The 25,676-nt window shown below is 46.7% G+C and overlaps 1 protein-coding gene across 1 annotated transcript in view; it reads left to right on the top strand.

Annotated features, from left to right (window-relative positions):
- The window catches only part of plxna4 (plexin A4), a 689,385-nt gene that overhangs the window by 619,318 nt on the left and 44,391 nt on the right, over positions 1 to 25,676 (top strand). Inside the window, exons 23-25 of the mRNA XM_078235826.1 lie at positions 7,506 to 7,572; positions 9,765 to 9,911; positions 24,246 to 24,405. Of these exons, the coding sequence (XP_078091952.1) occupies positions 7,506 to 7,572; positions 9,765 to 9,911; positions 24,246 to 24,405 (374 nt within the window). The remainder of the gene's footprint in view (positions 1 to 7,505; positions 7,573 to 9,764; positions 9,912 to 24,245; positions 24,406 to 25,676) is intronic.

The raw sequence follows: 25,676 nt of genomic DNA on the forward strand, positions 1-25,676 counted from the left end.
ACATTTTTACTCGGAGAGAGTTTATAGTGTGGAGCTTCCTGCCACAAGGATTTAAGGGGAAGCTGGATTAGGACGGATGAAGGAGAAGATGATAGAAGGTTGTGTTGAGAGGGTTAGATGAAAAGAGGAGTTTGTGTGGAGCATTAACGCAGCCTTTGGTGAGACCACACTTGGAATATTGCGTACAGTTTCGGTCACCCTGTTATAGGAAAGGCATTGATAAACTGGGAAGAGTGCAATGAAGATTTACGAGGATGTGGTCAGGACTAGTGGTATTCCTTGGAATGTAGGAAAATGAGGGGTGACCTTATTGAGGTGTATAAAATCTTGAGGGGCATAGATAGGATGAACGCACATAGTCTTTTTCCCAGGGAAGGAGAATTGAAAACTAGAGGGCGTAGTTTTAAGTTGAGAGGGGAAAACTTTAAAAAGAACCTGAGGGGCAACTTCTTCACGCAGAGGGTGGGTGCGCATATGGAATGAGCTGCCAGAGAAAGTGGTTGAGGCAGGCACAATAGCAACATTTAGGAAGCACTTGGATAGGTAAATGGATGGGAAAGGATTAGAGGGAGATGGGCCAAACACAGGAAATTGGGACCAGCTGGGAGTGCACCATGGACGGCATGGACCAGTTGGGCCGTAGGGCCTGTTTCCGTGCTGTATGATTCTATTTATGTGGAATGATCACTTCAGGTATCAGCGTTGTCTTTTGCATGGTGCAGATTGCCTGGCAGCTGTATCGCTCAGCTCCTGTTGCCAGGATTGAAGGAAAGGGTGCAGGTGACATTCCCTTTCGGAAGCAGGTTCTTTCAAGGCTGTTTACTGAGTTGGCTCGTTTACCTCCTGAGTGACTCTGAGCTGCTGCTTCAAATGAAAGGAGAGCTTTTTGTTGCCCATTTGGTTTCTCCTGGTCCCTCCTGATTCATGCCTCAGGTGGCGTTTTGTAAATGCTGGCCAACTCCTGAAATCCTGCTGAAGTGGCTATTTGTGTAGATATTTGGTTAGACATACAAACATAGAAACTAGAAGCAGGAGTAGGCCATTCGGCCCTTCGAGCTTGCTCCACCATTCATCTCGATCATGGCTGATCATCGAATTCAATATCCTGATTCCCCCCTTCCTCACATATCCCTTGATCCCTTTAGCCCAAGAGCTATATCTAATTTCTTCTTGAAATCAGACAATGTTTTGGCTTCAACTATATTCTGTGAAAGTGAATTCCACACATTCTCCATCCTCTGGGTGAAGAAATTTCTCCTCTCCTCAGTTCTAAAAGGTTTACCCCTTATCTTCGAACTGTGACCCCTACTCCTGGACTCCTCCACCATTGGGCCCATTCTTTCTGAATCCACCCTGTCTAACCCTGTTAGAATTTTATAAGTTTCTATGAAATCCCCCCCTCACTCTTCTGAACTCCAGTGAATATAATCCTAACCGACTTAATCTCTCCTCATATGACAGACCTGCCATCCCAGGAATCAGCCTCATAAACCTTCGCTGTACTCTTTCTATAGCAAGGACATCCTTCCTCAGATAAGGACACCAAAACTGCTCACAATACTCCAGGTGTGGCCTCACCAACACCCTGTACAATTGCAGCAAAACATCCCTAACCCTATACTCAAATCCTCTCGCTATGAAGGCCAACATACCATTTGCCTTCTTTACTGCCTGCTGTACCTGCGCGCTTACTTTCAGCGACTGTTGCACGAGGACACCAAGGTCTTGTTGAGTATCCGCCTCTCTCAACTTACACCTATTGCTTGGAATATAAAGTGACGGCGGCGCAGTTGCCGGAAAGATTGACCCCCCCACCCTCCTCCCTCAAAAGCAAAGTCACTCCATGTGTGCCCACCCACCTCACAGCAATAACGTACTGCGGGCTGGCTAAGCTCAGGAGGGGGGGATGGGGCGGGGGGGGGGGAGAGTGGGACTCTACCCCTCATTGCAGAGGTGGTCTCACCCTCGGCAGTGTGGTGGTTGGGATTGGGATTCTACCTTAGGGTGTCCCGTCCCCCTGTCCGCCCCCCCCCCCCCCCCCCCCCCCCCCCCCCCCCGCCCCCCGCCCCGATCTGCAAAGAACAGCCTCTGAAAATAGAACCTCTCCTCCCCTTTGAAGAATTTTTAAAAATTGAGCTGCCCCGCTCCCGTCCGACTGCCCAGCCATTTAATGGCGTGGGCCGTGTATTCACAGTGTCAATGGAGCCAGCGACAACTTAACTGACCCATGGTTATCTCTTTAAATATGGCAGGCAGGCAGGCTGCTGATTCTGGTGTATCCACCCCCCCCCGCCCCCCCCCCACCCCCCAACCCCTCCCCACCCCCCTTATCATATGGGTAAGCTCAGGTGTGGCAGGAAGGTGGGAGAGTGGGCACCCTCCCCCCAACTGCTGAAAACACACCTGGTGGAGCCGGGTAAAATGCAGCTGAGGGGCTTTGCAACCCACAAAGGTTCAATTCCACCCTGGGCGGCGTGTTTGTCAACAGGTTCATTGGAGGAGTCTTGAAATATCCAGTCTCCCCGAAGGCTCCTGTGACTTTGGACAAAGTCGCTCTGCACAGAAAGGGGCTCGGTTGCACTGGATCTTTGGTCGCGCCTCTCAGGACAAAGAACAAAGAAAATTACAGCACAGGAACAGGCCCTTCAGCCCTCCAAGCCTGCACCGACCATGCTGCCCGACTGAACTAAAACCCCCTACCCTTCTGGGGACCATATCCCTCTATTCCCATCCTATTCATGTATTTGTCAAGACGCCCCTTAAAACTCACTATCTGCTTCCACTACCTCCCCCGGCAGCGAGTTCCAGGCACCCACCACCCTCTGTGTAAAAAAAAAACCTGCCTCATGCATCTCCTTTAAACCTTGCCCCTCGCACGTTAAACCTGTGCCCCCTAGTAATTGACTCTTCCACCCTGGGAAAAAGCTTCTGACTATGCCCCTCAAAATCTTGTAGACTTCTATCAGGTCGTCCCTCAACCTCCGTCATTCCAGTGAGAACAAACCAAGTTTCTCCAACCTCTCCTCATAGCTAATGCCCACCATACCAGGCAACATCCTGGTAAACCTTTTCTGTACCCTAAGTCGGGTGACAGATTGTTTAACAGGCGTGTTGTACATTGCAAACCACAATGTATGTTTCTGCTGCGCCAGCTGAGCTGTGCTTAAGTTGCCATGTCTCTTTAAGCTGATGGATTGTCTTCGCTCTAAGCGTCCTCGTGTTAATTACAGGTTAATTACTCTGGGTGAGGGAAGTTTTCAGATTCTCGACTGTTTGTCAATTTCCACTCCAGGTCAATATGCAGATTTCCCTCCGCAAATATAATTAAACCCCGGCCGCAAATGTCCGAACTCCACTCTCACTTTTCAAACATTTATATCACTTTGAAGTCTGACATCTAAAGCTGATCTCAATCTCAGATATTGAAAGACTGAGAGAGTTAGATAGATAGATAAAGAGAGAGATCGAGAGATGGATCTAGAGGGCTGGAAAGATAGCGAGATGGAGAGAGAGAGAGACAGAGAAAGAGAGAGGGAGGGAATGATGGAGAGAAAGCAAGTGTGAAACAGATAGGGGAGGTGATGGTCTCGTGGTATTATCACTAGACTATTAATCCAGAAACTCAGCTAATGTTCTGGGGATCCAGATTCAAATCCCGCAACAGCAGGTAGTGGAATTTGAATTCAATAAAAAATATCTGGAATTAAGAATCTACTGATGACCATCAAAACCATTGTCGATTGTCAGAAAAACCCATCTGGTTCACTAATTCCTTTCGGGAAGGAAGACTGCCGTCCCTATCTGGGTCTGGCCTACATGTGACTCCAGAGCCACAGCAATGTGGCTGACTCTCAACTGCCCCTCAAGGGCAACTAGAGATGGATAATAAATGCTGGCCAGCCAGTGACACCCATGTCCCATGAATGAATATAAAAAAAGGTAGATAGATAGATGGATAGCTGGGACGGAGAGGGAAATAATGATAGGGATACTGAGTTGGAAAGGTAGATATATATATTCTGCCAGTCTATGTGGATCTATCTGGTTGTGCCTCCTCTCGGGGACACAGTGGTATTGCGGTTATGTTGCTGGAACCTGGAGGCATAAGCAGAAATCCCATCACAGTGATTAAATTCAGTTAATTATTTGGAATTAAAATATTAGTATCAGTAATTGTGTTCATGAAACTACCCGTTATCATAAAAATCCATCTGCTTCACCAGTGTCCTTCAGGGAAGGCTGTCTTCATCCTGTCTGGCCCGAATATGACCTCCAGACCCACCACGGTGTGTCCTCTGGAATAGCTCAGGAAGCCATCCAAGAGGGCAACCCAACATCACCCTCCCGAGGGCAATTAGGGATGGGCAATAAAAGCTGGCTTTGACAGGGACGCTCATGTTTTGTGAATGGATTGACCTCCCCTGTCTGTTCTGTCATGAACATGTATAATCAGAACATCACGAGGGTCGCAATTTGGGGACCCTGCCCCTTCCCCAACCCCAAAACCTCCTGGACCTCTAACACCCCAACCCCATTGGGCGGCACGGTGGCACAGTGATTAGCACTGCTGCCTCACAGTACCAGTGACCCTGGTTCGATTCCCGGTTTGGGTGACTGTCTGTGCAGAGCCTGCATGTTCTCCCCGTGTCTGCGTGGGTTTCTTCCGGGTACTCTGGTTTCCTTCCACAGTCCGAAAGACGTGCTGGTTAGGTGCATCGGCCAGGCTAAATTCTCCCAAACAGGCGCCGGAATGTGGCGACTAGGGGATGTTCACAGTAGCTTCATTGCAGTGTTAATGTAAGCGTATTTGTGACACTAATAAATAGAACAATCAGAACATCACGAGGGCTGCAATTCGGGTCTGCACCTACCCCACCCCAACACCAAAACTCCCCGCACCTCTAATACCCCGACCCCCACCCCAAACCCTCCCCACCACCGACTGTCCCATTGTCCCTGATGCTGAGTGGGCTGGGAGCTCTCATACAGAGGGTTTGACCCAATCATCTGTGAACCATCCTGAACAAACTCAAACAACAGCCACAAAGTCCACTCCAAAGTGAAAGCACCTCTGCAACGTGTAACTGGGGCTGCATCACCTGAACATTTCTAGCTCTTCCTGGTACTAACAACATAATTTGAAGCTGTTTGAAGATTGACCTGTGCAATTACATCCTGTCACAATCCTTAGCAGTAGGTGCAAGTCATTCCATTGCAAGTGTGACTTCCAATTAAAATATGGAGAGAATTGCTTTTTAATGTAGTCACGCAAAAAACGCCTGCCTTACAGTATTAATTAAATCTTGCTTATTTGAACGCTGTTAACTGTTCATTATCTCCCTGCTCTTGGCAGATCAGAGGCAAGCTTGAGAATGAAAAAGGCCTTTGTTTAAATAAACACAAGGCATTAAGCTCGAAATTTTAATTCAAAGAGAAATTGAAATCAAATACAAGGGAACTTCCCTTTTTACTCTCTCCCGTTTTATTCCCTTTTGTCCTCTCCGGCTCCCTCTCTCGCCCCCTGGCTGGGGGTTTTCTCAGGGAAGGGCAGCCTATCCACAGTTGGAAGTTCGGAGTGCACATTGCTCACCTCTGGGATGTTTGACCTTTGCTCACTTCACACATGCACATTCCAAAGAGGTGTCATTGAAAGAAAGAGGGGGGGGTGTTGCATTTATGTAGCGCCTTTCATGGCCTCATGCAGGAAATCCCAAAGCACTTTACGGCCAGTGAAGCATTTTGAAAAGCGATCATTGTTGCAATGTAGGAAAAGCCACAGCCCAAGTTGCACACGGCAAGCTTCCTTATACTACAACATGATGATGACCTGGGCAGCATGGACAAGTTGAGCCGAAGGGCCTGTTTCCATGCTGTAAACCGCTATGACATGTAACAGTCTGCTTTTGTGACCATAAGCTGAGGGATAAATAATATGACCAGAACATTGGGAAGAACCTCCCCTTCGCTTCCTTGAATTACTGCCATGTGACCTTTTACGTCCACTTGAGAGGGCAAACATTCCATATCACATCCAAAAGACAGCACCTCCAACAATGCAGCACTCCCTCAGTGCTGCACTGGAGTGTCGGCCGAGATTTTGGGCTCTGGATTGGGACTCCAACCTTCTGACTCAAGGGCAAAATTGGAGGAGCAGGGACACTGGCTGATTTTTCAGCCTCTTTAATCCTGAGGTGCTGAGGGCCGATTGGACAGATCGGTGTCGATGGACATGTTTGTTGTCTTGGACGTTACTCTCCCCAAGCGTCTGATACAGTTACAGATGTGACACGTGAGGCTGGCGCACCAGACCCAAGTATAAGGAACGGCCATGGAAACAAGCAGGGAAAATGCATCAAAATACAAGGATCATTTTGCAAGTTCCTTAATGTGGAGCTCATTCCAGACTCTAATTCGCACATTCTAACTTGCATCAAGTCCTTTTTAGCCATCAGCCCTGACGTATGTTGTCCCCAGGTCTGGAAACACCTTGATTTTAAATTTCTTATCCACGTTTTCAAATCTCTCTTACCTGGACAATTAAAAGAAAACTGTAGAATCTTTCGTGAAACAGGCCCCCCTGATCTCCTTGAAGCTGATTAGCAAAGGAGAAATACCTCTTGCTGATATTATTAACACTTCTGTTGTTTGGAGGGTCGGTTGTGGGGAGAGCGGGGAGGTCTTGCCCTCGTTTCTCTTGTTGGGTAGAGGTGCTACAAGCCAGGCATCTGATATTCCTCTCACGCACTGGCACGGGACTGATTACACACCCTCTGCTTGGTGAGGTTCAATAACCACTTCAAAAATACCTTGCGTTTCTAGGGGATTTTCACAGTAACTTCATTGCAGTGTTAATGTAAGCCTACTTGTGACACTAATAAATAAATAAACTTTAAACTTTCTCGTGCTTTTCCAGTCCAAACATGTGCAGCTTAGTGGATTGGCCATGCTAAATTTCCACTTACTGTCCAAAGATGTGCAGGTTAGATGGATTGGCCATGCTAAATTGCCCCTTAGTGTCCCAAGATGTGTAGGTTAAGGGGATTAGTGGGGTGAATACAGAGAGTTATGGGGATAGGGTGAGGGTTGGGGGGGTGGGGGGGGGAGTAGTGTTGGACATGGGTAAGATGTTGAGTTGGTGCAGACTTGATGGGCTGAACAGCCTCCTTCTGCACTGTAGAGATTCTATGATGCTATGATTTACATACTAAGAGGCCACCAGACGTAAGTAGAGGTTTAAGCCTCAAGGGAGATATTAGGATGGGTCACTAAATACTTTGATGCCAGTCCGAGTTTGTCTGATAACACTCCTATGAATTGCCTTGAGATATTTTACTACATTCGAAGCGCTATATAAATGCAAATTGTTTATCATTAACCTCCTTGTTCAACCACACTTGGGCTCCTAATGCATCATCAATATGGCGGGCTTCATATTGTTAAATATAAAGTTGTCCATGATGCATTTTTAATCTCCTTTCTCTTAACTTTGTCTCTCTTCATTTCAGGACTGAATCTGTGGCGGAGAAGATGCTTACCAACTGGTTTACATTCCTCCTCTATAAATTCCTTAAGGTAAGGTTACAAAATGGCCTCTTCTGGGTCTGTTCTCACTCATTGGTTTTATTTCCTCTCAGGCTCATTCTGTGGGTTGCAGCCGGAATATTTCTCTGAGAGAGGGAGAGAGTGAATGGAAAGACATTAGTTTTTACAAAATTGTGCAATGTGCTGCTTTGGGATCAGCTAATTAACTGAGCGACAGCTGGCACAGTTTTTATAAAACCGAGCCCACATTTCTTCACATTACTGATTCCTTTGCTTGGGATTTTATATTCTAAGAATTTAAACCTTAAACATCCACCGCAGTGACAGTGGTATGTACCACCTACAACCTGCACCACAGCATCTTGCCGAGGCTCCTTCAACAGCACCTTCCAAACACGCAAACTCTACCACTTAGAATGACAAAGGGTACATGGGAATACTGGCACCTTCTCCAAGTCACACATCATCCAGACCTGTACATATATCATTGTTACTTCATCACCATTGGGTCCAATGATGGAACTCCTTCCCTAACAGCACTGTGGGTGTACTGTTACAAAGCGGAGGTTGATCCCCCCCCCTGAGAACCAACACCGCAACAGCCAAAGAGGAGTACCTCGCCTTATAATCTGTAAAAAGTGTGTGTGAAGTGGTGTGACCTGCTCTTCAGCAACTTCTGGTGGTTAAATACAAAATAAATCCCTGACGCTCACTCTTAAATCAACACACAACAATTTATCTAACAGTGAACAAATAAACAAATATTAACAAACCGAATAAATCCCTTCTATTAACTATTCTCGAATAAAACAAGATTCTAATGGGACACTGTTCAAATAAACACAATTCCCATTCATTAACAAGTCACTCTCTAAAATACAACCAGGTTTTGTGTCTTCCAGAATATTCTGGGCCTTCTCTGTTGATTCTTCTGTCTGGAACTACTTTCTTCTTTGGTACCTTTGCTATCTAGATGGTGCTTTCTCTAAGACATAGATGAAGCTATGAGAGCCAGTGATTCTCTCTCTCTCTCTCTCTCAAGAGAGAGAGAGCTGGGAGCTGTTAGCTCTGGCAGGTGGCAGTTGCTCTCTCTCTTCGTCCCACTGCCCCCTTCTTTTATACCCGTGATGACATATCAATATTTCCCACAATAGATTGTCAAAACCATCAGGTTTAATAGGTTTTTGGTGTCTAAGTGCCTGATTCAAATTGATTGGCCAAATTCAAACACCTGTTGTCTTGGTAAAAACTGCTGCTTGGCCTTTCAATATAAATGTTTCAGTTTGGGCTCTCTGTGTACTTGCATTTTAAATCTCTACGCAGAGAAAAAGCACCATATTTTACCGGGACCAGGCAATGCTCCCCCCCCCCCCCGAGCATTTTACAATTTTACTAACAGCAAATTCTAACTTCCTACCTCCCAACCTACAATTACTCTGCCCAACTTCGCAACACAACCTGCCTGGAAGGATGGTGGAGGTGGGTTCAATTGAGGCATTTGAGTGGACATCAGAAACAATGTGCAGGGGTGCGGGGAAAAAGCAGGCACTAAGTCATGACACTCATTTGGAGAGCCAGTGCGGACACGGTGGGCTGAATGGCCTCCTTCTGCACCATCCCAATTCTGTGATTTAGTACCACATCGACTGCAGTTGTTCAAGAGAAGGCTTTATCAGTGATGCCCATGTACCCAGAATGAATATGAATTTTTTTAAAAATACAACCTCGGGCGACATAGAATTACAGGGAAAGGAAGGTGACCGATTACACAAGGTTTTATGATACAGGAGGAGCCAAATTCACTATTTAAAGTATTTTCTTGGTCCGTGGATGCCCCCGGTTCCTCAGTCAATCAAACTGTGCCCTGTGTGGAATGAATACACTGCCCAGGAAAGCCCGAGGCCGGAGTCACGCAGAGTTGGCTGAATTCAGCCCAGTAAATGATCACAACAGTTTTACCTTGGTGTTCATCTGTGGGCACAGTCTCACAACGCCAGGTTAAAGCCCAACAGGTTTATTTGGAATCACAAGCTTTCGGAGCACTGCTCCTTAATCAGGTGAGTGGTTCTGGGCAATGTGGGTTTTGAGGGGGCGGGTTGGGGAGAGATGGGGGGGAAAAATCACCATTCTCCGTAGCATTTCCCTGAAGCCCCAAGTGGGTGGTTGTCCTGCTCGTTCGCCAATACTAATGCTGGCCGCTTCCATTTTCCCGTCTTGACCAGGAATGCGCGGGGGAGCCTCTGTTCATGCTGTTCTGCGCCATCAAGCAGCAGATGGAGAAGGGACCAATCGACTCGATCACCGGAGAGGCTCGCTACTCGCTCAGCGAGGACAAGCTTATCAGACAGCAGATAGACTACAAGACACTGGTAAGTCCACAACCTAACAGGGAATGGGTTGGGGTGTGAGAGGGTGGGACTTGCGCGGGGGTGGGGGGGGGCTGATGGTGATGGGAGGAGGGTTGTGTGAACAGTTTGGGTGATAATTGGGCTAGTTTGTGTAGCTCACAGGAGCTGAATATTCCTGTTAAGACGGGTTGGGTGCTGATACATCCCTGTATGAATTGCCTCCAGCCACACTGATGGGAGCAAAGAAACATGTGTGATTGGCCTGAGAATCTTTGCTGCCAATCAAGATTTCAGTGGAAACAGGATGTGGTCATTTCATTTTAATTTGCATCCCGTCCCTCCTCTGGTCAGTTCCTTGCTGGGTGGGGTGGAGTGCGATGAGGGCCCAGAACATTGGTTGGTCAACAATACCCTATTGTAGCTTTGATTTGATTTGATTTATTATTGTCACATGTATTAGTATACAGTGAAAAGTATTGTTTCTTGCACGCTATACAGACAAAGCATACTGTTCATAGAGAAGGAAAGGAGAGAGTGCAGAATGTAGTGTTACAGTCATAGCTAGGGTGTAGAGAAAAATCAACTTAATGCGAGGTAGGTCCATTCAAAAGTCTGATGGCAGCAGGGAAGAAGCTGTTTTTGAGTTGGTTGGTGCCCTCAGACTTTTGTATCCTTTTCTCAAAGGAAGAAGGTGGAAGAGAGAATGTCCGGGGTGCATGGGATCCTTGATTATGCTGACTGCTTTTCCGAGGCAGTGGGAAGTGTAGACAGTGTCAATGGATGGGAGGCTGCTTTGTGTGATGGACTGGGCTTCGTTCACAACCCTTTGTAGTTTCTTGCGGTCTTGGACAGAGCAGGAGCCAAACCAAACAAATAGTTGACCAAACAATGGGCTGAGATGGTCAATGTGGGTAGCTGTTGGACATTCCAGCTGAGAAGGATGCTGGGCTCAGCCCCTAATACCCGCCCCGGTGAACAACTTCCTGCAGGAGGCGCAAGAGAGAGAAACTGAGAAGCTGGGATTTCTCTCCTTTGAGCAGTGAGGGCTAAGGGGCAATTTGTCAAAATCCAAAAGGTTTTTGATCGAGTACGTAATGTGAAACTGTTCCCAGTGGCTGGGAGGGTCACCGACCAGTGGAAACAGTTGAAAGTAAGTGGCAAAAGAACGGGAAGTGAGATGGGAAAGTAAACTTTTATGCACTGAATGGTTGTGCTCTGGTTTGCACTGCCCAAAGATTCAATAATAACTTTCAAAAGATAATTGGATAAGTGCTTGAAAAGGAAGATTTGCAGGGCTATGGGGGGAGAAAGCAGAGGAAAGGGATGAATTTGATCATTCCTTCAAAGAGCCAGCACATCCAATGATGGGCTGAATGGGCTCCTTCTGCGCTGTATCATTCGATGATACCATCTTGAGACCTCAGCTTTTCCTCTTCTAACTGAAGACCATCAAAGCCAATTGTAGCTCAGGCTGAGATGAACCAACCCAGGTCAATCCAGGGGTCAACAGTCTAACCTCCTGCTTTATTTGACTCATTGAGTCACTTGAGGAAGGCTGGGGTGACCTCAACCGCTTCTGTTTTGTTGTTGACGGTCGGACACATTCTTGAGGTAAGTCAAATCATCGCCACCTTCCGGGAGGCTAGATGGATGAAACTTAGGAAAAACCTGCAAAGACTGGAATAGAATACAGACAAATGCTGGAAACATCAACCTCTAGTAAAGCTCGATGTTTGATTTAGGAGGCCCTTCCCTTCATCAGAGCCTGATTAAGGACCTGCATCAGGAATACAAACCTGTCTTCACCAACAATTTCTGTCGCTTCTTCCAAACTCCAGATGCCTGCTTCCCTGCCAGAATCCACTTATTCAGAGGGAGAGTCGAGTCACTTTTGATTAGAGCCAATTTCTCTCTGCCTCACTCTCAGAAGATAGCCCAAGCACCTCATAATGAGCTGGCTTTGCAACCGGCCGTAGATTGAAGTGGATGAGTCAGGCAGTCGAGGGAAACAAAATCAGGTTCTTCTGAAGTTGCTCTGTGTGTGTGCAAAGGAGAGGTTAGGAAGAAGAAGAGTGTGACACTCACTGTAATGGGTGTGTAATATTGATCAGCATGTAACCCTCACTGTAATGGGAATGTAGTATTGGTTAGAGTGCAACCCTCACTGTAATGGGTGTGTAATATTGATCAGAATGTGACCCTAACTGTAATGGGCATGTAATATTAGTCAGAGTGCAACCCTCACTATGATGGGTGTGTAATATTGGTCAGAGTACAACCCTCACTGTGTAATGGCTGTGCAATATTGGTTAGATTGGGACCCTCACTGTCATAGGTGTGTAATATTGGTCAGAGTGATCCTCACTGTAATGGATGTGTAATATTGGTCAGAGTGATCCTCACTGTAATGGATGTGTAATATTGGTCAGAGTGATCCTCACTGTAATGGATAAGTGGAAAAGTGAATCGTGTGGAGGACGGAGAAGATCTGCAGAGAGATTTGGACAGGCTGAGTGAGTGGGCGAGGATATGGCAAATGGAGTATAACGTTGAGAAATGCGAGGTTATACACTTTGGAGGAAATAATAACAAATGGGATTACTATCTCAATGGAAACAAATTAAAACATGCTACCGTGCAAAGGGACCTGGGGGTCCTTGTGCATGAGACGCAAAAGCCCAGTCTGCAGGTACAACAGGTGATCAAGAAGGCAAATGGGATGTTGGCCTATATTGCGAGGGGGATAGAATATAAAAGCAGGGATGTCTTGATGCACCTGTACAGGGCATTGGTGAGGCCGCAGCTGGAATACTGTGTGCGGTATTGGTCCCCTTATATGAGGAAGGATATATTGGCATTGGAGGGAGTGCAGAGAAGGTTCACCAGGTTGATACCGGAGATGAGGGGTTTGGATTATGAGGAGAGGCTGAGGAGATTGGGTTTGTACTCGTTGGAGTTTAGAAGGATGAGGGGGGATCTTATGGAGACTTATAAGATAATGCGGGGGCTGGATAGGGTGGAGGCGGAGAGATTCTTTCCACTTAGTAAGGAAGTTAAAACTAGAGGACACAGCCTCAAAATAAAGGGGGGTCGGTTTAAGACAGAGTTGAGGAGGAACTTCTTCTCCCAGAGGGTGGTGAATCTCTGGAATTCTCTGCCCACTGAGGTGGTGGAGGCTACCTCGCTGAATATGTTTAAAGCGCGGATGGATGGATTCCTGATCGGTAAGGGAATTAAGGGTTATGGGGATCAGGCGGGTAAGTGGTACTGATCCACGTCAGATCAGCCATGATCTTATTGAATGGCGGGGCAGGCTCGAGGGGCTAGATGGCCTACTCCTGCTCCTATTTCTTATGTTCTTATGTTCTTATGTAATATTGGTCAGAGTGATCCTCACTGTAATGGATGTGTAATATTGGTCAGAGTGATCCTCACTGTAATGGATGTGTAATATTGGTCAGAGTGATCCTCACTGTAATGGATGTGTAATATTGGTCAGAGTGATCCTCACTGTAATGGATGTGTAATATTGGTCAGAGTGATCCTCACTGTAATGGATGTGTAATATTGGTCAGAGTGATCCTCACTGTAATGGATGTGTAATATTGGTCAGAGTGCGACTCTCACAGTGAAAAGTGTGTAATATTGGTCAAAGTGCCATCCTCACTGTAATGGGTGTGTAATATTGGCCGGAGTGCAACCCTCACTGTAATGGGTGTGTAATAGTGAGATACTTGCTGTAATCGGTATGTAATAGAATATAAATTATAATTGGTAAATTGAATGTGGCTGTTCAGGAACCATTTTGGGCTTTTTGGAAATGATATTGCTGTAATTGATCTATTATCATTCAGTCACCAAGCAAGACAATTCTCATAATTCAGATCCAATCTCTAAAACGCTCATCTGCATACCAGAATGGGAAAATTGCCAGCACTCTCATCTTCCCAGGGGCTCAGGGATACTTTCTGTCTGTCATTCTTTACTCCAGCACACTTAAGACGAATTGTTAAATGGGCTGAGGTCAGATAGCTTTGCATAAACTTCAGGGATTAAAGCTGAGTCCTTAGATTAGCCAAGGCCTCACCATCCCTCTCAGGTAGGGGTCAGAGATGATCTGGCCACTGTTCCCAAGAAGAGAAAGGGAGTCATGTCCACGTGTCCTGGTCAAAATCTATCTCTCAACCAATATCATTAGAAACAGAGAATACGGACATTATCTTAGTGGCGTGTGTGCGTGCGTGCGCGCGTTTGTTTTGGCTGTGCACACGTTGGCTGGCGTATTCTCCACATTCCAACAATGACTTCACTTCCAAAGTACTTAATTAACTATTAAGTATTTTGGGATTTTGTTAATGTCATGAAGATGCTGTAAGCCAAGAAAGACTTGCTGGCTTGGTGTCAATTTTTGGGTGGCACAGTGGTTAGCACTGCTTCCTCACAGTGCCAAGGAACCGGGTTCGATTCCCCCCGGCTTGGGTGATTGTCTGTGTGGAGTCTGCACGTTCTCCACGTGTCTGCGTGGGTTTCCTCCGGGTGCTCCACTTCCCTCCCACAGTCTGAAAGACGTGCTGGTTATGTGCATTGGCCATGCTAAATTCCCCCTCAATGTACCCGAACAGGCGCTGGAGTGTGGCGACGAGAGGATTTTCACAGTAACTTCATTGCAGCGTTAATGTAAGTCTACTTGTGACACTAATAAATAAACTTTAAAATTGCAGTTATCAGTTGAGCCAACAGTGACACTACAGTGTTGCGTGGTGTATCTTTGATAATGATATTAAACCATCAACAGAAAGGAGTACTGTAAATAATCCGGTAATTTATTTGTAGCCTGTTTAAATAATTAAAGATAAAGAATCATGACAGTTTAAAGGGTACAGTAATCCCTGAATGATCACCTTTTGGGCTGATTACATTTCAAATCTAACAGCAAACTGGAGTGTTAGTGAATGAAGTCAAGATCTGACCCAGTCCAACGCCACCAAGAGTCATCACTGGGCTTCTCTTCCTTACCAGTTCAATATGGAGTAACCAATTCTGATTGGATAGCACAGTGGTTAGCACTACTGCCTCACAGCGCTAGGGACTTGGGTTCGATTCCGGCCTCGGGTCACTGTCTGTGTGGAGTTTGCACATTCTCCCCATGTCTGCATGGCTTTCCTCCGGGTGCTCCAGTTTCCTCCCACAGTCCAAAGATGTACAGGTTAGGTGGATTGGCCACGCTAAATTGCCCCTTAGTGTCCAAAGAACTGGACGTTAGGTGGATTGACCATGCTAAATTGCCCCTTAGTGTTCAAAGATGTGCAGGTTAGGTGGATTGCCCATGCTAAATTGCCCCTTAGTGTCCAAAGATGTGCAGGTTAGGTGGATTGGCCATGCTAAATTGCCCTTAGTGTTCAAAGATGTGCAGGTTAGGTGGATTGACCATGTTAAATTGCCCCTTAGTGTCCAAAGATGTGCAGGCTAGGTGGATTGACCATGCTAAATTGCCCCTTAGTGTCCAAAGATGTGCAGGCTAGGTGGATTGACCATGTTAAATTGCCCCTTAGTGTCCAAAGATGTGCAGGTTAGGTGGATTGACCATGCTAAATTGCCCCTTAGTGTCTAAAGATGTGCAGGCTAGGTGGATTGACCATGTTAAATTGCCTCAACCGAGTAAACAGTTTTTTATCCCTATCTCTAATATTTTTAAAACTAGCTGCTCAGAAACACCACAAAGCGGGTTGAGATTCTTCATCTACCTTCATTCATAGCAGATCGATCTTCAGTGGCGTGGGCAGAGCAATCTGGGAGGCTTGATGAGCCTGAGGGGGGTGGGGAGAAGGGAAGGATGAAGAATCCCTTAAATCAGAATTAGTTCCTGATGGTGGGGGGGGAGTCCAGCACGAGGGGTCATAATTTAAGGATAAGGGATAAACCTTTTAGAATTGAGGTGAGGAGAAATTTCTTCACCCAGAGGGTGGTGAATGTGTGGAATTCACTTCCACAGAAAGTAGTTGAGGCCAAAACGTTGTGTCATTTCAAGAAGAAATTAAATATAGCTCTTGGGGCTGAAGGAATCCAGGGATATGGGGGGGAAGGGGGGGAATCAGGATATTGAATTTGATGATCAGCCATGATCAAAATGAATGGCGGAACAGGCTCGAAGGGCCGAATGGCCTATTCTTGCTTCTAATTTCTATGTTTCTCCCAAATTGTGAGGGCCAACTTTGCCTTTAAGATGCTGAATGTTTTTTTTCTTCCTGCCCTAATAAGTAAGATAGTCATAAAAATTGTCTGGAATTACAGATGGAAGATTGTGATAACCTGATATTAGAATTTACTGCTCTGCTACCCAGTGCGGCTCAGGATGAGCAAACTGCTCAGTGTGACTTCTTCCTGCAAGGCTAAAAATGGGAGAAAAATAAAGATGTCTCCCACAATTTGTTCAAGTCTAATAGTCTCGCTTCTCGCTGCTTTCAATTCAGGCGAGATGTGATGACTGAAGCGATGCAGAATAACCAACTCAAACCTGCTCTGGCTTACAGAAGTAAAATTTAAAAAGTGGTCGAAGCACAAAGCAGGTGAGGTAACATCCGAGAGAAAAAAGACAGGTGGAGATTTCAGATGCAGATTGATCAGTCTTGCACCTTGTCCCAGTGAAATATTAACCTGCTGGAGCATCTCAGTTGTTGCCAGTCTGCACTATTTCTTTTTCCACTTCCTTGAATGATTCCTCATCCAACGGTTCTATTGCCTATATCATCATTGGGGCAGCATGGTGGTACAGTGGTTAGCACTGCTGCCTCACAGCGTGAGGGACCCGGGTTCGATTCCTGCACTGTCTGTGCAGAGTCTGCACGTTTTCCCCGTGTCTGTATGGATTTCCTCCAGGTTCTCCGGTTTCCTCCCACAGCCCAAAAGATATGCTGGTTAAATGCATTGGCCATGTTAAATTCTCCCTCAGTGTCCTTGAACAGGCGCCGGAGTGTGGCCAACATAATGGTCGGCACGGTAGCACAGTGGTTAGCACTGCTGCCTCACAACTCCAGGGACCCGGGTTTGATTCCCGGCTTGGGTCACTGTCTGTGTGGAGTTTGCACGTTCTCCCCGTGTCTGCGTGGGTTTCCTCCGGGTGCTCCGGTTTCCTCCCACAGTCCAAAAGATATGCTGGTTAAATGCATTGGCCATGTTAAATTCTCCCTCAGTGTCCTTGAACAGGCGCCGGAGTGTGGCCAACATAATGGTCGGCACGGTGGCACAGTGGTTAGCACTGCTGCCTCACAACTCCAGGGACCCGGGTTCGATTCCCGGCTTGGGTCATTGTCTGTGTGGAGTTTGCACGTTCTCCCCGTGTCTGCGTGGGTTTCCTCTGGGTGCTCCGGTTTCCTCCCACAGTCCAAAAGATGTGCAGGTTAGACGGATTGGCCATTAGGCGGGTTAGGTAAATTGCTCCTTAGTGTCCCGGGATGCGTAGGTTAGAGGGATTAGCGGAGTAAATGCATGGAGTTACGGGGATAGCGCCCAGGTAGGATTGTCATCAGTGCGGGCTTGATGACTGAATGGCCTCCTTCTGCACTACAGGGATTCGATAACAAGAATCGATAAAGTACTTTTGAAGTATAACCACTGTTGTAGCAAACCTGGCAACTAATTATCATGAAGTGAGTTCCTGTAAACAGCAATAAGATAAATGACCAGAAAAACTGATTTATTTTGCTTGAGGAATAAATATTGGCCAAGGCAGCTGGGAATATTCTTGGCCCTTCTTTGAACATTAGTTTCTTTCTTCAACAAGGCCAAAGAGACATATAATTCAACTAAAAGACACCAACGTCCGACAGTGCAGCATTGTCCTCAGCGCACTGAAGACCTCTTTTGGAGTGGAGTATGAGCTTTCACACTGAGAGTTGAGACTGCTGCTACTAAGGGAGCTGCGGCCTATTTTTATATGATACTCCTTGCTCGTGGGACAAGAGCTTGGGACACTCTCCAGCGAGAAGGAAGTGAACCTGGGGGAACTCGAGGCACAGGAGCAAAGGAGAGTTTTTCCAGATTCTGAAAGCTGGTTGTGAGGCAGGTAGAGGGGCACAGTCAGAGGAGTGAATCGTTGTAAGGTCGGAGATTGCCACAAAATCGAAGGTGATGGAATTCAAAAGAGAGATGCCAAAACCTTCAGAGAAAGTAAGTCTGTGATTCTGCCGATAAAAAGAGAAGAACTTGTATTCATATTGGGTCCTTTGCAACCTCAGGACATCACCAAGCACTTGACAAACCATTAAGCGTTTTTGAAGTACAGTCGATTAACAAATTAGCAGCCATTTTGTACACAATAAAGTCAAACAATCAGCAGTGTGATTGTGACCAGATTGTGACAGATGCACCATAGAAAGCATCCTTTCCGGATGTATCACAGCTTGGTATGGTTCCTGCTCTGCTCAAGACCGCAAGAAACTACAAGAGGTCATGAATGTAGCCCAATCCATCACGCAAGCCCATCCATTCAATCTGTCTACATCTCCCGCTGCCTCGGGAAAGCAGCCAGCATAATCGAGGACGCCATGCACCCTGGACATTCTCTCCACCTTCTCCCATCTGGAAAAAGATACAAAAGTCTGAGGTCATGTACCAACTGACTCAAGAACAGCTTCTTCCCTGCTGCCATCAGACTTTTGAATGGGCCTACCTTATATTAAGTTGATCTTTCTCTACACTCTAGCTATGACTGTAACACTACATTCTGCACCCTCTTCTTTCCTTCTCCCCTATGTACTCTATGAATGGTATGCCTTGTCCGCATAGTATGTAAGAAACAATACTTTTCACTATATCCCAATGCATGTGACAATAATAAATCAAATCAAATTAACAAATTAGCAGCAAACTTGTACACACAATAAAGTCCAAAAAACAGCAGTGTGATAATGTTCTTTTCCCATGATTTTGGTTGTGGGTTAACTGTTGCCCTTTAAAATAACGCCTGGGATCTTTTATGAGGTGGCTTGTTTGGGGGTGTCAGGCAGGAGTTCTGTGCTCAAGAGTCTTCAACGGGGCCTCGAACCCGTGACCTTCTGGCTAAGTGACGCGAATGCTTTCTCATTGAGCTGCGGCTGACAACAGGACAAGGGGAGCCAAGCCGAGCATTGTAAACAAGATGGAAGGGTATAAATGCCCTGTGACCAAGTGAGGAAATAACACCTTCAGGACTGAAGGATAATTAGAAAGGGATAAAATATAGAGTTGGCGCACTAAATCAATTGTCGGGACTCTTTGTGTTGCCTCCATGATTCCTGAGCTGGAACTAAAGCCTGTTTAATTCTCCCGGCCTCGCTCTGCCTGGTTTTGTTTGTCCTTATTATCTGTCTGTTTCCTTTGTTTCTTCTTTCAAAAAAAAAACTCTATAAATTTGTCAGATGAAAGCGGCCAGCACACGTGTAAAAGCAGCGGGTTTACAAAGTGCATCTGCGCCTCAATTTGCAACCATCAGATCATTTACAAAGGAACTGGAGCATTTGCACTTTGATTTCTGATGAGGAGCCGGCGCTGACCTGCTGAGAGTTGCATTTTCTATTTCCTTAAACGCTTTGTGATGCAGATTCGCTCTGGGTTGGCGGGGGACGGCGGTGGTGGGGGGGGGGGGGGGGGGGTGAGAGCGGCGGGAAGAGGATTGTGGGGGTGGGGGGGTGGAGTGATCCTGGATCTGTGATCTCTCAGATGCTGAAGATTGGTTCTGAGCGGTGACAATTTAATTAACACCTGACTGGGTAATGCATTCTAATGACTGTAATGTTGGTTCGTATTTTATCCTTGCGAGAGGCTAGGAACTTAATGGCTATTGTTATGGCTGAGGATTGGCAATGATGTCTGAATGGCGCATTGAAATTGTTCGATTTATACACTTTGAGCTAATTTTTAAGTGGTTTTTGCACAAACCTGCGCAATTAAAATTTATCAGTGTTACAAGTAGCCTTGCATTAACACAGCAATGAAGTTACTGTGAAACCCCCCCTAGTCACCACACTCCGGCGCCTGTTCGGGTACACTGAGGGAGAATTTAGCACGGCCAATGCACCTAACCAGCACGTCTTTCGGACTGTGGGAGGAAACCGGAGCACCCGGAGGAAACCCACGCAGACACGGGGAGAACAGGCAGACTCCGCACAGACAGTGACCCAAGCCGGGAATTGAACTTGCATTCCTGGCGCTGTGAGACAGCAATGCTAATCACTGTGCCACCATGCCACCCACAGTTTGAGTCAGAACAGAAAGTACCAAGAGCGATGAGGAGATAGACCAGCATGTTAGGCAGGGTATCAAGGCCTCAGAGACTTACCAGGATGGGACAAGGACCGAGGGACTTCACTTACTTGAGGAGAGATGAGAAAAACTGGGACTGTTCTCTCTGGAACAGAGAACATGGAAGAGAGATTTGGCATTCAGGATCATGGATGAGTTTTGATAAGAGTAATGAGGGAGAGACTGTTTCCACAGGCAGAAGGGTCAGTAACCAGAGGTCAAAGATGTAAGGTCATTGACAAAAGAGTCAGAGGTGAGATGAGTTTTTTCGTACTTATATGCAGCATTGCTATGATCTGGAATGTATTGTCAGAAAGGGAGATCGAAGCAGATTAAATACTAACTTTCAAAAGGAAATTGGACAGATACTTGAAGGGGAGAAAGCATGGACAAGTGGGACAAATTGGATATTCATTGAAAGGAGCTGAAACAGAACTAATGGGCCGAATGGCCACCCCTGTGCTTTCAGATTTGAAAAGACAAAAGTTTATGGTTTGGCTTCTGGCCTTTTGTCAATTTGTCCGTATGGTGGTGTCTGGTCATAGAATGTACATAGAATCTCAACAGTGCAGATGGAGGCCATTCAGCCCATCAAGCCTGCACTGACAACAATCCCACCCAGGCCCTATCCCTGTTATCCCATGTATTTACCCTGCTTATCCCCCTGATACTAAGGGGCAATTTATCATGGCTAATCCACCTAGCCCGCACATCTTTGAGCGTGGGAGGAAACCAGAGCACCCGGAGGAAACCCACACAGACATGGGGAGAGTGTACAGTCTCCGCACAGACAGTGACCCGAGGCTGGAATCGAACCCGGGTCCCTGGTGCTGTGAGGCAGCGGTGCTAACCACTGTGCCACCGTGCCACCCACTTTGGACAGTCAGGGTCCACTTTTTTCTTAAATCCTTTGTCATCTCAATTCCTCCTCGCAGGAAATAACGCGCACCCTGGAAGCTGAGGCCTCTGTGCTTGCAGTTTACATCACTAATACCCGTAACTGTCCCTCCTCACCCACAAGCACTGTTTCTGTTAGTGCGACAACTCGAAACTGGGACCAGTGCTGACTAAGCGAGGAGCATGTGTTCTCTGAATGGATAAGTGATGTCCCGCATGTCTCTGAGCACACGAGGTGAGACAGGATGTACTGGCACACACTGACACTTCATGCTGGCATGGCCTTGGGCACAGGTTGGGGCACTGAGAAGCACTTTGTTTAAAATTGGCAGGGTGAAGTGGTGAGCCAGACAGAGAGCTTGGCAGCGTTGTTGTTCTGCTGTCTGTGTCACACCTCCCGCCGGCCTGTACAATGTGTTTGTCAGAGGAGAGAGTGGGAGGTGCAGAGTTGAAATCTGTGCAGGAATTTGCTGCTGGGTGGGGGTGATTGTGACATGCTGAGTGGAAGGGAGATTTTTATCTAATAGCAACTGTGACTCTGCACGGCCGACCTTCATTAGCACTTGCACAGTACAGGCTTAACTACTTCTACAAGCACCAGTATGCGAGCCATTGAATGCTCCCTCCACCCACATTGTCTGTACATTTAAGACCTGGCTGGCTGTAGAGATTTGCATTCTAATCAGTATTCTGTAATTTGATTTCTGTGTCTGTGCCCTGTTTGAGAACAGAGACCACTCCATCTGACGAAGGAGCATTGCTCCGAAAGCTTATGGTATTTGCTACCAAATAAACCTGTTGGACTTTAACCTGGTGTTGTGAGACTTCTTACTGTGCCAAACATCCAGCCAGGGCCACTCAGCTCTCGATCGTATTTCGTGGGTTTGCTCCGGTTTCCTCCCACAGTCCAAAGATGTGCGGGGTAGGTGGGTTGACCATGCTAAATTGCCCCTCAGTATCAGGGGGATGAGCTAGGGTAAATGTATGTGGTTAAAGGGATAGGGCCTGGATAGGATTGTTTCCAGTGCAGACTCGATGGGCCGAATGGCCTCCTTCTGCACTGTAGGGATTCTATGATTCAAACAGAACAAAAAAAAGGGCTGAAAGCAAAATACTGCGGATAGAGTCAGAGAGGTTTACAGCATGGAAACAGACCCTTCGGCCCAACTTGTCCATGCACCCTTTTCTTTAACCACTAAGCTAATCCCAATTGCCTGTGTTTGGCCCATATCCCTCTATACCCGTTTTACCCATGTAATTATCTAAATGCATTTGAAAAGACAAAATTGTAACCGCCCGTACTACTACCTCTGGCGGCTTGTTCCAGACACTCACCACCCTCTGTATGAAAAGATTGCCCCTCTGGACCCTTTTGTACCTCTCCCCTCTCACCTTTAACCTATGCCCTCTAGTTTTAGACTCCCCTACCTTTGGGAAAAGATATTGACGATCTAGCTGATCTGTGCCCCTCGTTATTCTATAGACCTCTATAAGATCACCCCTAAGCCTCCTGAACTCTCGGGAATAATGTCCCAGTCTATCCAGCCTCTCCTTATAACTCAAACCATCTGAAACAAAAACGGAAAACGTTGGAAAATCTCAGCAGGTCTGACAACATCTGAAGCGAGAGAACAGAACCAACATTTCGACTCTGGATTAGCGCTGACGAAGGGTCACCCAGACTTGAAACATTGGCTCTATTCTTTCTCCACAGATGCTGTCAGATCTGCTGAGATTTTCCAGCATTTTCTGTTTTTGTGTTGAAGAAAAGAGCGGAGTTCTGCAGGGAAGTGCGAGTGACTCTCTGTCAAGGTAATGCTTGACCAAGTGACTTGTTTGGCTCAAGAACAGCTTCTTCCCTGCTGTCATCAGACTTTTGAATGGACCTACCTTATATTAAACTGAACTTTCTCTACACCCTAGCTATGACTGTAACAGTACATTCTGCATCAGCTCCTTTCCTTCCCTCCTATGTACTCTATGAATGGTATGCTTTGTCTGTATAGCGCGCAAGAAACTATACTTTTCACTGTATGCTAATACATGTGACAATAATAAATCAAATCAAATCAAAGAGGGGCGTAGATGAGCCCTGGAAACATTTAAGCCAATAGGAATCAGGGGAAAACTGGATGGAGTCATATTTAACGCATAGGAAGATGGTTGTGATTGTTGAAGCTCGATCATCTCAGACCCAGGACATTGTGGCTGCAGTTGGCACAGATTGCTAGGCCCAGCTAGCTTCAGCTGCTTCATCAATGACCTTCCGTCCATCATAAGGTCAGAAGTGGGGATGTTCGCTGATGATTGCACAATGTTCAGCACCATTCCCGACTCCTCAGATACTGAAACATTCCATGATTCTATGATTCTCTGTCCAAATGCAGCAAGACCTGAACAACATCCAGGCTTGGGCTGACTAATGGCAAGTAACATTCGCGCCACACAAGTGACAAGCAATGATCATCTCCAACAAGAGAGAATCTAACCATCTCCCTTTGACATTCAGTGGCATTGCCATCACTGAATCCCCCACTATTAATTTCCTGGGGTGGAGGGGGGGGTTACCATTGAGCAGAGATTGAACTGGACCAGTCATATAAATACTATGTTATAATACTGGGAATACTGTGGCAAGTTATTTTCCTGATTCCCCAAAGCCTGTCCCCCATCTGCAAGGCACAAAGGAGTGTGATGGAATGCTCTCCACTTGCTTGGATGGATCCAACACCATCCAGGGCAAAGTAACCCACTTAATCAGCACCCATCCACCACCTTCAACATTCACTGCCTCGACCACTGTTGATGTAACGCGTGCTATTTACAGGATTTACTGTCACCATCTCTCCCAAATATGCGATCCCCAGCACCTAAGGATGATGAGGGCAGCCTTAATCTGCACACCATCCCGACCTGTGCTTATATCAACCATTCAGTCCTCATCACAGGGACAAAGGTCTGGGAATTCCCTCCGATCAGCACTCTGGGAGTGAGGATCTTCACCACATCGATTGCAATGGTTCAAGGAGTCCTCCACCACCTTCTCAAGGACCATCAGAAATGGCTAACAAATGACGCCCATGACCCAAGAATGAGTTTATAATGAAACACCCTGACTGTGTTTTCCCCGTCTCTTGTGTTTCCTCCCTTTAATACTTTATTTGTTTTGTGTCTCTATAGGTTCTATATTGCGTGAATCCAGATAACGAGAACAGTCCTGAAATCTCCACCAAAACTTTGAACTGTGACACCATCACCCAGGTCAAGGAGAAGATTTTAGATGCTATCTTCAAGAACTTACCCTGCTCCCATAGACCGAAAGCTGCCGACATGGACTTGGGTAAGGTTTCTGCTGAGGACAACAGCTTTCAACCCTATTCGGTGCCCCCCGGGGCGGGGGTGAGAGGGTTGGCAGGAGGGGGGGCGATTGGGTGACCAGCTTTGAGTGAGGTTAATGTATTAGCTTCAGAACAAGGCTCACCAGGAGCTGAATCAAGGTTGTCGAATCATAGAATCCTACAGTGCAGAAGGAGGCCATTTGGCCCATCGAGTCTGCATCGACCAATATCCCACCCAGGCCCTATCCCCATAACCCCATGCATTTACCCTCGCTAGTCGCCCTGACACTAAGGGACAATTTAACGTGGCCGATTAACTTTACCTGCACATCTTTGGAGTGTGGGAGGAAACCGGAGCACCCGGAGGAAACCCACGGAGACACGGGGAGAATGTGCAAACTCCACACAGACAGTGACCCAAGCCGGGAATCGAACCCGGGTCCCTGGCGCTGTGAGGCAGCAGTGCCAATCACTGTGCCACCCAGACATGTTTCACACTTGACTCACTATTGTTAGTATCCACCACGCCCTTAAAAACAAGATATGTCACGGAGCTGAGGGCAGCCAAGGTCACTTTAAATTTGCCACAGCTCTCTTATTGCCTGGCCCTTCTATATTGGCTTTCCATGTTGTGACGATAAGGATTGAACCTCTACACAGCGGATTCCATGTGATAACTGGCTTTCCCTAGTGCTGGATTTCTACATTTTAAAAAACTGTTAGTTTTAACAATAAAAGCACAAAATCCAATTGTTTCAAGTCCATTTGGATGGGGTGGCACGGTAGCACAGTGATTGGCACTGCTGCCTCGCCGCACCAGGGACCTGGGTTCGATTCCAGCCTTGGGTCACTGTCTGTGTGGAGTTTGCACATTCTCCCCGTGTCTGCATATGGGTTTCCTCCAGGTGCTCCGGTTTCCTCCCACACTCCAAAGATGCGCGGGTTAGGTGGATTGGCCATGCTAAAATGTCCCTTAGTGCCAGGGGGAACTAGCTGGGGTAAATGCATGGGGTTATGGGGATAGGTGGGATTGTGGTAGGTGCAGACTCGATGGCCCAAATGGCCTCCTTCTGCATTCCAACCATTATTCATGTAAATTGAGTTTGTGTCTTTATAAGCTCTGTTTGTGAACAGAATTCCCACTCACCTGTGGAAGGGGCTAAGAGCTCCGAAAGCTTGTGTGGCTTTTGCTACCAAATAAACCTGTTGGACTTTAACCTGGCGTTGTTAAACTTCTTACTCCTTCTGCATTGCAGGGATTCTATGTCTCTAT

This window comes from Mustelus asterias, chromosome 19 (assembly GCF_964213995.1).
Source record: "Mustelus asterias chromosome 19, sMusAst1.hap1.1, whole genome shotgun sequence".
NCBI classification, from domain to species: domain Eukaryota; kingdom Metazoa; phylum Chordata; class Chondrichthyes; order Carcharhiniformes; family Triakidae; genus Mustelus; species Mustelus asterias.